The following is a 14045-nucleotide window of genomic DNA, read 5'->3' as shown; positions in this document are numbered from 1 at the left end:
ACAGCCACGCCAGATCCAAGTCACATTTGCAACCTACACCACAGCTCAGGGCAACGCTGTGTCTTTAACCCACTGAGCAGGGCCAGGGACTGAACCCAAGTCTTCACGGATACTAGTCGGGTTCGTTGCCACTGAGCCACAATGGGAGCTCCTTAAAAAAATTTTTTTCTATTTGGTTTTTTTTTTTGGTTTCTTTCTGGCCTCACCCAAGGCGTGCAAAAGTTCTTAGCCAGGGATTGAACCTGCATCACAGTAGTACCCAAGCCACGCAGTGACAACACCAGATCCTTAACCAGATGCACCACCAGGTAACTCCTAAAATGGGTGAATTTTAATATATGTAAACTATGCCTTAATACAACCATTTCAAAAAATTAAAGAATCTAAAGAAAGAACAAAAGAGAAAAAATTTGGAACTGAGAAAACGAGAATGATAGAAAATGTAGCATGGGGGAGTTCTGCTGTGGGCATGGCCAAAAAAATAAAACAAGGAGTTCCCATTGTGGCTCAGCAGAAACGAATCTGACTAGGAACCACAAGGTTGCGGATTCGGTTCCTGGCCTAGCTCAGTGGGTTAAGGATCTGGTGTTGCTGTGAGCTGTGGTGTAGGTCGCAGACTCGGCTTGGATCTGGCATTTCTATGGCTCTGGTGTAGGCTGGCAGCTATAGCTCTGATTCAACCCCTAGCCTGGGAACCTCCATATGCTGCCAGTGCAGCCCTAAAAGACAAAAGGAAAAAAAGAAGAAAGAAAAGAAAATGTAGCATGGAACAAGAAAAGTGAATAAAAATGAATGGACTTGTTTCTAATTTAAAAAAGAATTCAGGGGGAGTTCCTGTCGTAGTGCAGTGGAAATGAATCCAACTAGTATCCACGAGGATGCGTGTTTGATCCCTGGCCTCACTCAAGGGTCGGGGATCTGGCCTTGCCGTGATCTGTGGTGTAGGTCGCAGACACAGCTGGGATCCTAAGATGCTGTGGCGCAGGCCAGCAGCTGTAGCTCTGATTTGACTCCTAGCCTGAAAACTTCCATATGCTTCAGGCAGGCTCAGCCCTAAAAAGCCAAGAAAAGAATGCAGGAGTTCACGTTCTACAGGCAGTTGAGAATCTTTTTTTTTTTTTTTTTGCCAAGCCGGTGGCATGCTAAAGTTCTAGGCCCAGGGATCCAACGCGTGCCACAGCAGCCACTCCAGCCACAGCAATGACAATGACAGATCCTTAACCCACTGAGCCACCAGGGAACTCTGAGAATCATATTAATCAGGATAATTTGTATTTACAAACAACTGATACCCAAAGTATGGAACATGGGTCTGGCCAGGCTTTTTATTCCCGATTATGTATTCTTTAAACTGTACATTCACAAAATATAATGCTTTGTTAAAGAAATGAGTCTTAATAAGACAAACTTTCTACAATACCACACTTCTAAGAAAACTGTCTATTATGAAAATAATGTACAAGGCTTTGGATCATAATGATTTATTCTTCCATTCTCCAGATATCATAACCTGCTGAATCGCCTGGGGGCACGTTTTGAGTTAAAAAGCAAGATCCAAGGGATCATCCTAGGCCTGTCATAAATCTCTTCCCTAGACACAGGAGAGAGAGGGGTAAAAAGGCAGAGCCTCTAATTAGAAACATATTTTTAACGCTGGTTTTAAATTCCTGGTCTCGTCTTTCAAGCGAAATCTGAATTCCTCCCGGAGATTCCAGCTTTGAGCAGTCCAGAGAGAACACGAAGCCCAACTGGGAAACTGAGGCAAAGGTTCGGCGTACCTTCCAACGACCAGGCTCAAGGGGACGGACAAGTGGAGACCGCGGACAATCCAAGTCGGGGATGAAAGTTGGAAGTGACGAGGAAGGACTGGCTGCCTTCGAAAGGAAGCTAGGGAAGCCAGCAAGGATTACAAGCGCGGCCTCCTGAGTCCTTTAGGGTTACGCCGCAGTTCAGCCCCTTCCCCACACTCAGTTCGAATCTTCCTGCCACTTCCAGACAGACGGAGGACTCCCAACATTCCCACAGTTCCCAACAGACGCCTCTCCGAGGGAAGCCGCGCCGGGAGGGCGGGGGCCCAAGAGTCCACAGCCCCTCTCGCCTGGGCCCAAGTCGCCCCCAGTCCCGGAGCGGCCGCGGCCTCCGCCCCCCCGTCCCGGTCCTGCCCGGCCGCGGTGGGCCTTACCTTGAGCGCAAGTCGCCCCCAGTCCCGGAGCGGCCGCGGCCTCCGCCCCCCGGTCCCGGTCCTGCCCGGCCGCGGTGGGCCTTACCTTGAGCGCCAGGTGGTGGACGCGGCCCAGGCCGGGCTCGGCCAGCAGCTGCAGCAGCCCCAGCAGCGGGAGCAGCCGAAGTCCGGCGGCCAGCAGAGGACTGCGTGAGCCCGAGAGGCCGACGGGCGCCGGGGCAGCCATGTTTGTTCCAGCATCACCAGTCGCTTCCTCTCCCGCCCACTTCCGGGGTTAAAGGTCGGCGGCCGCCGGAAGCCGGGAAGAGGAGTTCAGCTGCCGGAGACGGGGACCAAGACCTTCTTCGTGGAGTGTTTGGCCCAGGAAGTCGCTGATAGGCCTGAGCTGGCCATTTCGGGGGCCGTTCAGTTGGCCTCTCCTGTGCAGACTTTTGGTTTAGCCCGAAGACGTTGCACACCCGGTGGGGAGGGTGTGCCGGTTGCCATGGCAACGGTCGCTGGGCGGGACCAGCTCAGGCCTCCTCTCCGCCCAGGGGAGCTTTGAAAGCGGTGGTGGATCTGCGCTACTGGGCCCGCGGAGGGACCCGGCTCTCCAAGGGTGGGGATGCCTCCAAGTTGCCTAGCTATCGATGGGACTGACTCCTCGAACAGCATGACTTGTCATAGGTCTTTTGGGTTTTCTGAGGCACGTCACACTAAAATTTCAGACTAAGTGATTGTGATAGGAATTTATTGCGCCCTCATCAGGCACTTGTTAGGCCTGTCGTGTGCATTTAAACTTGGAACAGTCTGATGAGATGGGAGATAATGAGCATTATCCCCACTTTACCGATAAGCAAACTGAAACTCTTGAGAAATTAAGTCATTTGTTCAGGTTGAACAGGGAATTTCATGGGAGCTGCTAAATACTGTGTTATAGTGCTTCATGCTATTTCATCCTTTGTTTCTAATCTTTGGAATTTGGAGGACGATTTTTTTTTTTTTTTTGTCTTTTTGCTATTTCTTTGGGCCGCTCCCGCGGCCTATGGAGGTTCCCAGGCTAGGGGTCGAATCGGAGCTGTAGCCGCCGGCCTACGCCAGAGCCACAGCAACGTGGGATCCAAGCCACGTCTGCAACCTACACCACAGCTCACGGCAACGCCGGATCGTTAACCCACTGAACAAGGGCAGGGACCGAACCTGCAACCTCATGATTCCTAGTCGGATTCGTTAACTGCTGCGCAACGATGGGAACTCCTGGAGGACGATTTTTAATAGGATTCAGTAGTTGGTTCCCTCCAACTCACTATATTTTTTACCAAGAAGTTATAGAACACTTTTATTAAAATTGCCAGTAGACTAGCTAGGTTTATTTATTTGTTTAGGTTCTTTTTTTAGCTTGCCACACACACCACTGCAAGTAATGCATGCTCTTTGTGTGAAGTCATTTAAGCAAAAGAGGATAAAATAAAAACCACCAGGAAATCAGCTATAATGGAAAAACTGAAATCATTATTAAAAAAAGAAAAAAGAAACACCAGGAATCACGATACTGAATGATTATCGGTATACTAAAGTGTTTAATGACTGAATCAGATTTTAAAGTTTTTAACTGGAACTAGGACCTGGAATTACTATGATACATTTTAATGGAGATAAAGTGCTATATTCAGGTTAAAAAAAATCAGTTGGGCAAGTAAAGAATAGAGGAGGTGGCGTTCCTACTGTGCCTCAGTGGGTTAAGAACCCGGCAGAGTATCCATGAGGATGTGGGTTCCATCCCTGGCCTTGCTCAGTGGGTTAAGTTTCCAGGACCCTACCCCAAGCTGCAGCTTAGGTTGCAGATGCAGCTAAGATCTGGTGTTGCTCTGGCTGTGGCTTAGGCCGGCAGCTGCAATTCCTCTGGGAACTTCCACATACCACAGGTGTGGCTGAAAAAAAAAAAAAAAAAATTTCTAGACCTTTTAGTTGGATACAACCTTAGTAAAAGTCATGAATCTATGAATTTTCCCCTTGAATCAAAAACCAGTGGTTTCTGTCACACCCTCTGCAAGGACAAAGGTAGAAGACTAAGGTATCGCCAGGAAGTTAGAAAGGCAATATTTACTAATTGGTGGATTCTTTCTCCAACCTCTGATCTTCAGCCATCTATTATGAATCTTACTTCTTTGAACAGAATTGTCATTTGATCTTAGTACCTCACTTTACAGATGAAGAAACGGAGAACAAGAAACTTTCTGTTTTGGAAATCCACAAAAGAGATAATAGTTAATTTATTTATTGAGCAATTAAATTTGCCAAATATGCTGCTAAGTACTTTGATGTATACATTATCTCATTTCAGATCACAAAATCTTGGTAAGGTCTACATTTTTGTTCCTTTTTAAAGATGAGACTTGTTTAGATGCATTAATGTATTCAGGGATGGCCTGCTCATTTATAAATGACCCAGAGGGACCTCCCATCCAGCCCCACCCACCAAGCCTAGCTCTTAGTCTCTGCCCAGCAACTGTTATAAAAAGTTAATTTCGAAGTTCCCGTTATGGCTCAGTGGTGGTAACAAACCCAACTAGTATCCATGAGGACGTGGGTTCAGTCCCTGGCCTTGATCAGTGGGTTAAGGATCCGGCGATGCCGTGAGCTGGGGTGTAGGTTGCCGACGAGGCTCGGATCCCCTGTGGCTGTGGCTGTGGCGAAGGCTGGCAGCAGCATCTCCGATTAGACCCCTTGCCTGGGAACCTCCACATGCCATGGTTGTGGCCCTAAAAAAAAAAAAAGACAGACAAACAAAAGAACATAGTAGGAGTTCCCTCATGGTCTAGTGGTTAAGGATCCAGCATTGCCACTGCTGTGGCTCAGGTCACTGTGGCACAGGTTTGATCCCGGGCCTGGGAACTTCCACATGCCTCAGGACTGGCCAAAAAAGAAAGAAAGAACATAGCAGACATATAAAACAATTGATACTTTCTTTTAGGTGTCAAGAGGAAATACCAAAGACAGCTGATTTTCACTTCCGTATGAAACTAGTTGTTAAAAAGAATGGGAATTTTCAAGTGCAGTTTCATTTTTAAAGGCAGTTTGTAATTTTTTGGAGTATTATTGTACCTTTTAAAGTGAGGTACATTTTTAAAAATCTCTGGTTGTGAATTGTATATACAAGTCTTCTAAAAACAGAAAAATCAGGTGGGATCTTAACTTTATTTAAAAATATAAAATTGATGAGATGTTTAGCTAGTTTATAGACCCTCTTTATCCTTTAGTCTCTGGAAAGCGGTTTTACAAGGGTTCAAAGCTGGGTTCTTATTCCTTCATTCATTTCCCTTGGGAATTATCATGTGACTTTCACCGGGTCATATGCCAACACCGTCGGTACAGAAGTTTATGAGGAATAGCTTCTTCAGATATTTGAGAACCATAATGTGTTAGTCCTTAGTTTGGATTTGAGAGAAGTAAGAAAGGGAACATTAATCGCAAAGACCTAAAGTGACATTTTTTTTAGATAGTTACTTCTCAAATTTTGTGAAAACTGCTATCTTGGCAATTATATTTAAGCACATGATTTCAGAGTTTCAAGAAAAGATTATTTGCATAATCATAATACTGTAACAGGGAACAGACAAGTTGAGTAACAGAACAAGTTAGGCCTGCCTGTCCCTGGCAACATTTTCAAAGAGGCATTAAACTTTAAGGTATTGGAGTTCCCGTCGTGGCTCAGTGGTTAGCGAATCCGACTAGGAACCATGAGGTTGCAGGTTCCATCCCTGGCCTCACTCAGTGGGTTAAGGATCCAGTGTTGCCATGAGCTGTGGTGTAGGTCGCAGACACAGCTATGATCCTGAGTTGCTGTGGCTCTGGTGTAGACCGGCGGCTACAGCTCTGGTTTGACCCCTAGCCTAGGAACCTCCATATGCCGTGGGAGTGACCCAAGAAATGGCAAAAAGACAAAAGCAAAACAAAAAAAAACTTTAAGGTATTGACTGAAAAGGCCTGGAGGGGCTGGAAAGACTCTCCTAAACCTGACTTTCAGCCTTATGCTCTTGGTCAAGTGCCTTTTCTTTCCATTTCCCCTAGCTTTGCAAGATCTGCCAAAGGTTGCCACTAGTAGCAGAATTTGTAGTTTGAACTTAGTGTGATTAATACTATTTGGCATGAGTTAGAAATTTCCGGAAATACTGAAAGTGATCATTGGGTTAATATTCTCCAGTTATGATTGCCGTTTGTCTTTCTTTTTTTTTTTTTTTTTGTCTTTTTGCCATTTCTTGGGCTGCTCCCTCGGCATATGGAGGTTCCCAGGCTAGGGGTCGAATCGGAGCTGTAGCCACCGGCCTACGCCAGAGCCACAGCAACGCGGGATCCGAGCCACGTCTGCAACCTACACCACAGCTCACGGCAACGCCGGATCGTTAACCCACTGAGCAAGGGCAGGGACCGAACCCACAACCTCACGGTTCCTAGTCGGACTCGTTAACCACTGCGCCACGACGGGAACTCCCCGTTTGTCTTTCTTATCAAAAGAGATGACATTTCAAACCAAAAACCTTTGTAAATACCGTATACGGAACTAGAAGTCAAATTGAAGCCTGGCAATACATTCAGAAGTCAAATGTCACTTTCATTCTTTGACTTGAAATGTCATTTCTCAGGATGTGGGGGAAGCCCACGGCCTCTCTTTGCAGAGAGTGTCCTGACACATCTTCAGTCCTTGCAGGTTGAAGAGAAACTTCAAGTTCACTTCTCTGTTGGCACCGTGTATGACTTGCTCGGCCACAGGCCAGCCGGTTTTTCCTGATTTGAGGCACATCTTTATAGACCAGGGGAATTCCATCATCAAGTACAAAAATCGGTCGCAGTTTTAAGATTCTATACACCATGGAGCTCCTACTTTTATCCCACTCCAATTTTTTTCCACTAGACTGCTTTCTTGGGCCCTTAGTAAGTAGTTTGAATGCTGAACAAGTGGAGAATTTTAATCTTGAAACTGATCCAAGCTGTTTTAAAGGGGAAAAAAAAAATCCTGAAAATTTCATTAGGAAGAGTTCTTCAGGAGCTCCCACTGTAGCTCAGCAGTAATGAGCACACCCAACTAGTATCCATAAGGACTCGGGTTCAATCCCTAGCCTCCTTCAGTGGGTTAAGGATCCAGCCTTGCCATGAGCTGTGGTGTAGGTTGCAGGCGCAGCTCAGATCCTGCATTACTGTGGTTGTGGTGTAGGCTGGCAGCTGCAGCTCCCATCGGACCCCAACCTGGGAACTTCCATATGCTGCAGGTGTGGCCCTAAAAAGACAAAAAAAAAAGTGCTTCACCAATGGACAACCAATCAATTGTAGTCTAGGCAGTCTGTCTTGCTGCGTCAGAATGGCTTTAAGGATTGCTTTACTTAATAGGGGAAGGAAAAGTCCTCCAGAAAACAAGAGGAAGGGCAAGGGAACCAGTACCTGTGCCATCATGTGCGAAGTATTTTACATCATTTTTTTTCTTTTATTCTTTGCAGTAATCTTTGAAACAAAGCAGCATTATTTCCATTTTATGGAGGAGGAGACTAAAGCTTAAAGGAAAATAATTCAACCAAAGCTCTACAGCTTTCTGTGCAGGGCTGTCCAGTCAGCCTAACACCAAAGCCTGTGCTCATTGCCAGCTCCCTGCTTTCAGCCTCACAGCCACTTATGAGGTCCTGGGGTGGGGGTGGGGGTTGTTTTTTGTGTGTTTGTTTGGCCATGCCCCCGGCATGGCGACGTTCCCCAAGCCAGGGTGTGCCTGATCCTTTATCCGCTGAACCACCAGGGAACTCAAAGAGTTCCTTGTTGTTTTTGGTTTTTGTTGGTGGTGGTTTTTTTTCTTTTGGACCTTCACATGCATCTTTTTTTTTTTTTTAATAAATTTTGTTGGAGTATGGGTGACTTACAATGTTGTATGTTTCAGGTGTACAACAAAGTGAATCAGCCATTCCTATACATATGTATTCACTCTTTTTCAGATTCTTCCCTCATACAGGCTATCACAGCATATTAAATAGATTTCCCCAAGCTATATAGTAGGTCTTTGTTACTGACCAATTTTGTATATAGTAGTGTGTATATGCCAATCCCAACCTCCTAATTTATTCCTCTCTGCATGAAATCCCTGTTTTAAGTGAAGCTCTGAGAGTTTAATTTGCCAAAGGCCACACACCTAAGGAGTAGTGGAACACTAGGATCCCAACTGAACAATTATAAAACCTAACCCCTTTAAAACAGGTTAGAGGAGTTCCCGTCATGGCACAGTGGCTAACAAATCCAACTGGGAACCATGAGGTTGTGGGTTCGATCCCTGGCCTCGCTCAGTGGGTTAAGGATCTGGTGTTGCCATGAGCTGGGGTGTAGGTCACAGATGTGGCTCGGATCACGTGTTGCTGTGGCTGTGGCGTAGGCCGGCGGCTCCAGCTCCGATTCGACCCCTAGCCTGGGAACCTCCATATGCCTCGGGTGCGGCCCTAGAAAAGACAAAAAAGACAAAAAATAAAAAATAAAAAAAAATAAATAAATAAAACAGGTTAGAAATATCTATACAGCTAAGCTCCTGAATTAGATTTTTTTCCTTAATGAATTTTATTACATTTACAGGTGTACAACAATCATCACAACCAAACCCTGTCCATCCCAAATCCTCAGTACATCCCCCACCCCCAACCTGTCTCATTTTGAAACCATAAGTTTTTTAAGGTCTGTGAGTCAGTATCTGTTCTGCAAAGAAGTTCATTGTGTCCTTTTTTCAGATTCCACATGTCAGTGATGGCATTTGACGTTGGTGTCTCATTGTCTGACTGACTTCACTCAGCATGATAATTTCTAGGTCCATCCATGTTGCTAAAAATGCCCATTATTTCGTTCCTTTTAATGGCTGAGTAATATTCCATTGTGTATATGTACCACATCTTCTTGATCCACTCCTCCGTCGATGGACATTTAGGTTGTTTCCATGTCTTGACTATTGAAAATAGTGCTGCAGTGAACATTGGAGTACATGTGTCTTTGAGAGTCCTGGTTTTCTTTGGATAGATGCCCAGCAGTGGGATTGCTGGATCAAATGATAGTTCTATTTTTAGTTTTCTGAGGAGTCTCCATACTGTTTTCCACAGTGGTTGCACCAATTTACAATCCCACCAACAGCATAATAGGGTTCCTTTTTCTCCACACCCTCTCCAGCACTTATTGTTTGTAGACTTTTGGATGATGGCCATTCTGGCTGGTGTAAGGCGGTACCTCAGAGTGGTTTTGCTTTGCATTTCTCTAATAATGAGTGATGTTGAACATCTTTCTTTTTTTTTTTTTTTTGGCTTTTTGCCATTTCTAGGGCCGCTCCAGCAGCATATGGAGGTTCCCAGGCTAGGGGTCGAATTGGAGCTGTAGCTGCCGGCCTATACCAGAGCCACAGCAACATGGGATCCGAGCTGAGTCTGCAACCTACACCACAGCCACAGCAACACTGGATCCTTAACCCACTGAGTGAGGCCAGGGATGGAACCTGCAACCTCATGGTTCCTAGTCGGATTCGCTAACCACTGAGCCACGACAGGAACTTCTCGAACATCTTTTCATGTGTTTTTTGGCCATCTGGATGTCTTCTCTGAATTAGATGTTCCTTACTTGCAAGCACCATTAGAGCTACCAAACAGCCATAACAGAGTTGTTTACTCTAACTACATGGCAACTACTCAAGGTCTCTATTTGTCTAGATACCTTATTTCAGTGCTAATAACATCCATGGGTTCAGATTATTCAGTGGAGATGTGTATAGCGGCCTGCCAAGATCATAACTTGGTAGATCAGTGTTCTCTGGATGCCACTGAAAGGTAAAAGGGCTGTCTGGAACCCAGTCAGAACCCCTAGATAATTCCAGCATTTACACTGTCAAGATTTACAACATCTCTTGTGAAAACTGACTCCTAAGTAGGTCAGTCCTTTGTTCATAGAATTTTTTATCTTAAAAATCACTCCCTCTTAGGAGTTCCCATTGTGGCGCAGCAGAAATGAATCTGACTAGTCTCCATGAGGATGCAGTTTCCATCCCTGGCCTCGCTCAGTGGGTTAAGGATCCGGCATTGCCATGAGCTGTGGTGTGGAATGCAGATATGGCTCGGATCTGTGGCTGTGGTGTAGGCCACCACCTGTAGCTCTGATTTGATGCCTAGCCTGGGAACTTCCACATGCCATGGGTGTGGCCCTAAGAAGCAAAAAAATAAAAATAAAAATAAATAATAAAATAAAAAAATGACTCCCTTTTACTGTAAAGGAAACTTAGTGGATTTAGTTCTTCCTAAAAAAATTCTGTGCTGTATTTGTTTTATCTTTTTTCTGCTGGCTTATTTCTCTTCATCCTGAATCCTATTGATTTCCATTGTTTTAAGATCAGTGGTGTTTTTTTTTTTTTTCTTCATTTCTTGGAGATTCTGACACTTTCAAACCTTTTTTAGTTGCTGCCAAACTTAATGAAGTTAAAGATATTTGCAGCATGGTCTCATTAACCCAGTTCCATGTAGTTCTGCTGCTGTGGCTTTTAATGGGTTCCTATGACTACTTCCTGCTTACTCATCTTAAAAAGTTTCCTTTTAATGTGGTCTCTCTCTCTCTTTTTTTCTGCTGTCCCCCTCCCCTTCTTTTTCTTCTTTGAGCAGGCGCAGGTTGTTTTTCCTCCTGATTAGCATCTTTTCACAAGTGGTCACTGTTTTTGAGAAGTCTTCCAGAAGGCAGTCAAGACTCGATCACTGTATTTGAAAAAGAGTCCAAACCTGGGCAGGAAGGGAAATTGAGCATTTCAGCATTTCCAAAGAGCTAACTAAACTGCAATATTGTTTGTTTGTTTTTAAATTTTGATTGAAGTATAGTTGATTCATAAGGTTGTGTGGGTAATATTGTTTGAATTTCTAACCCCTCCATCTCACCCTGGCTATTAGTTTACCTTGGGAGGTAAGTGGTTGGTGTTTTTATTTTAGGGCTGCACCTGTGGCATATGGAGGTTCTCAGGCTAGGCGTCCAATCGTAGCTGTAGCCGCTGGCCTACACCACAGCCACAGCGACGCCAGATCTGAGCCTCGTCTGTGACCTACACCACAGCTCACGGCAATGTCAGATCCTCAACCCACTGAGCGAGGCCATGGATCGAACTTGCATCCTCATGGATGCTGGTCAGATTCATGTCCACTGAACCACGACGGGAACTCTGGTTGATGATTCTGATGGTTACATATATCTAACAGGCTTGGAGTAGATTTCCCAGACCTGGTAACTGTAAGAACAAAATATGTAAACACACACACTAAAAATGAGGGGGTGGAGGGAACTTGTAACTGAAAAAAGACAGACCAAAACAGTTCTGACAGTTTAAATTGATTGTAATTCTGTCCAACAAAGGAAGCCGACTTGGTTTATCTGCAAGAGGAGGAAAACCACCCTTGCTCCACTCTCTCCTGGAGTATGACAAGCTAGCCGAGTCTGAGGGTGGTGGGATTGAAGAGAAGCATCCCCGTGAAATATTTCTAAAATGGGGCCCAGTTTAGAGTCGACGGTTATTCAGAAAAGTTGGTAGCATTGGCTGTGGGAGAAAGAAAACTGGGGAGAAAGGGCCTACGGATTCAGAGGAAGGAGTTGGAACCCAGTTCTCCATAGCTTGTGGGGAATGTAATAATGTGTGGACCCTCGGGATACGGAGAAAGGGTGTCAGTACCTCCCTAGAAATTAGCTCTCAGCTTACCAACCACGGGCCAGGTATCAGGTGCTCTTTCCTTGATCCTTGTCACCACACGGTGACATGGCTCTGTCATTCCGTCCATCTGAGCTTTCAGGAGAGGTGGAGGCATTGCCCGAGGCCATCCAGCCAGTAAGTGCCGGAGGCTGGATTGGAACCAAACACATTATCTGTGGACCCAGCGCCTTTCCTTTTACCCACTAAGTGGCAACGTGATTTCACGTCTGAGTCTGAGAGTTTCTTGGCAGAACAAGTTGGAAATCACTGGTTTCGGAGATTAGAAATCACCGGTTCCGCGCCCCTGGATCCCTTCCCTGGCCACTCGAAGCGGCTGGGTCGCTCTTTGCCTCGACATCCCTCTCTGTGCAGCACAGACATCGCCCCACTCCCAGGCCCCACTCCCACCGCGCAAGGCTGCAGGGCTCCTCGGGCCTCCACGGTTCCCAGGCGAGGGGCAAAGACCATCCCGAGCGAACTCTGGTCGGTGTAAATGGCTGCCAGGGAAAAGTATTGTCCTTAAATCCAAAGCGGCCCTCGACGCAGGGGAGCAACCTCAGGCCTCGGCAGAGTACCCTTAATAACAGGGGCCGGCTACGTTCAAAGGCGGGTGGTTGTCCTAGGAGCAAGAGGGTGGCTGCTAATAAGCAATAATAATGAACAAAACCCGGCGGGGGGAGCCCCGGGGTCCCAGGTCCCGGCAGCCCTCCCACCTCCCTCCGAGGCCTTCCGGACCCCCGGGCTACGCGGGCGGGGCGGAGGGCGCCCGGAGGGAGGCTGGGCCGGGGGCGGGGGCGGGGCGCGCGCGTGCGCGAGCTGTCAGGCCGGCCCCGCCCCCGGCGCGCAGCCCCGCCCCGGCCGCCCCTCCCTCCCCTCCCCCTCCCCCTCCCCTCGCTCTCCCGGTGTAGGGCGGGCGGGCGCTGCGGCGACCGCGGCTGCTGCTTCCTCGGGCCATTTTGCTGAGGAGAGACGGGGAGGAGGAGCCGCCGAGGAGACCCGAGCCGAGGAGCGGCGAGCCGGAGGAGGCGGCGGCGGCGCGGGCACGGGCTTTCCTCGATCGCGGGGATCTCCAGGGGCGAAGGGATCGCCGGGGAGCGGGACCGGAGAGCCGCGCCTGCCGCGCGGCGCGCCCCTTCCCGCCCCCTGCACCATGAGCTGGGGCACCGAGCTCTGGGTGAGTGAGGGGCTGGGCCCGCCGGGCGGCGAGGGAAGGTGCCTGGCGCGCCTGGGCTGGGGGCGCGGGCCCGGCTGCCCGGGTGGGGGCGACCGCGCGCTGGTCGGGGTCCCCGCGGCCTGGGGGGAAGCGCGGGACCGGGTGCCTCTCGTCGGCCTTGGCTCGAGCAAGGGGTGCGAGCCAGATTCGCCCTTCGGAGGTGCGGGGCGCTGGTGTGGGTCCCCTGCTGCTCGAGCGCGGGGCGCGCATCTGGGTGCCCCTGCGGCCTGAGCGGGGGGCGCCGGCAGGACTCCGTCTCTCTGGCGCCCCGAGGCCAGGGGTGTGTATCGGGAAGAGCCTTAATCCCCCGGAGCGAGTAACCGACGCGCCGCGGACCGACCTCGATGGGGGGCGTGGAGGCCCGGGGATTTTCAGGACTGCGCTGGGCACTGGGCGCCCAGCGCCGAAATCCGAGGGCTGCTTTCTCTCCGTGGAGGTGCTGGCGGGTCGGGCGCTCCCCCGGGGGGGCGGGGCGGCCCTGGCGGGTCTGGGTGCGAGGTCTTGGGTTTGGGGGCGCAGGGACGAGCGACTGGTGTCTCCCCTTTGGTGGCGAGGACTTTTGACCTGTGATGGTTTGGGGTGCACTTGTGGTTCTTTGAGGGGCCGCTCAGATCCTGGATTTGATGTGGGGACTGCGGCGTTTGGCCTGGAGAGGGGAGAGTAGTCGGAGTTAGAGGGAGATCTTGTGTTATCACCTTTCGGAAGGGGCATTCACGGGGTAAATTTTCCATTTTTTAGCTGCTGGGAGGAGAGCGTCCAAAATGGGGTAGGCTGGCGCGGAGGAGCGCCCCGCGGGGTTCCTTAACCTGGGCTGCGGGTGGATAAACAAGTAGATGCACTCCCCGCACCAGGGCGAGCAGAGGATGCCAAGGCCATCATCCTTGGGGAAGAGAGGCTGTGGCTTGTGGAATGGAGCTGATTTCCCTGCCTTCCTCTGGATTCCTGAGGAAATC

General features: G+C 48.6%; 2 protein-coding genes and 1 long non-coding RNA gene across 50 annotated transcripts in view; 1 reads left to right on the top strand and 2 right to left on the bottom strand.

The window, feature by feature from the left end:
* GPR107 (G protein-coupled receptor 107) overlaps nt 1-2435 on the bottom strand; it is a 64877-nt gene extending 62442 nt beyond the window's left edge. For all 13 annotated transcript variants that reach the window (XR_014829170.1, XR_014829173.1, XR_014829171.1 and 10 more), the window contains exon 1: nt 2268-2435. Coding sequence is in view for 4 of the 13 variants with exons in the window: in XM_084998788.1 (XP_084854914.1) it covers nt 2268-2408 (141 nt within the window). In the remaining 9 variants the exon portion in view is untranslated. The remainder of the gene's footprint in view (nt 1-2267) is intronic.
* Nucleotides 2436-8722: 6287 nt separating this feature from the next.
* Nucleotides 8723-12665, bottom strand: LOC110256408 (uncharacterized). Its single transcript, XR_002337858.2, has 2 exons — nt 11889-12665; nt 8723-10926 (listed from the first exon to the last, which is right to left on the bottom strand). It is a non-coding gene; the product is annotated as an uncharacterized LOC110256408 (long non-coding RNA).
* Nucleotides 12666-12772: 107 nt separating this feature from the next.
* Nucleotides 12773-14045, top strand: part of FNBP1 (formin binding protein 1) — a 138851-nt gene continuing 137578 nt past the window's right edge. For 35 of the 36 annotated variants that reach the window (XR_014829143.1, XR_014829144.1, XR_014829139.1 and 32 more), the window contains exon 1: nt 12773-13053. Coding sequence is in view for 30 of the 36 variants with exons in the window: in XM_084998766.1 (XP_084854892.1) it covers nt 13030-13053 (24 nt within the window). In the remaining 6 variants the exon portion in view is untranslated. The remainder of the gene's footprint in view (nt 13054-14045) is intronic. The other variant, XM_084998769.1, reaches the window with a different exon arrangement.

The sequence above is a fragment of the Sus scrofa genome, chromosome 1 (assembly GCF_054392235.1).
Source record: "Sus scrofa isolate SSC_HxYL_T2T_F1_AM1 chromosome 1, Sscrofa_HxYL_maternal_Yorkshire_Landrace_v2.0, whole genome shotgun sequence".
Classification (NCBI taxonomy): domain Eukaryota; kingdom Metazoa; phylum Chordata; class Mammalia; order Artiodactyla; family Suidae; genus Sus; species Sus scrofa.
The sequence above is the reverse complement of the archived record's forward strand: the minus strand, read 5'-3'. Positions and strand labels throughout refer to the sequence as shown.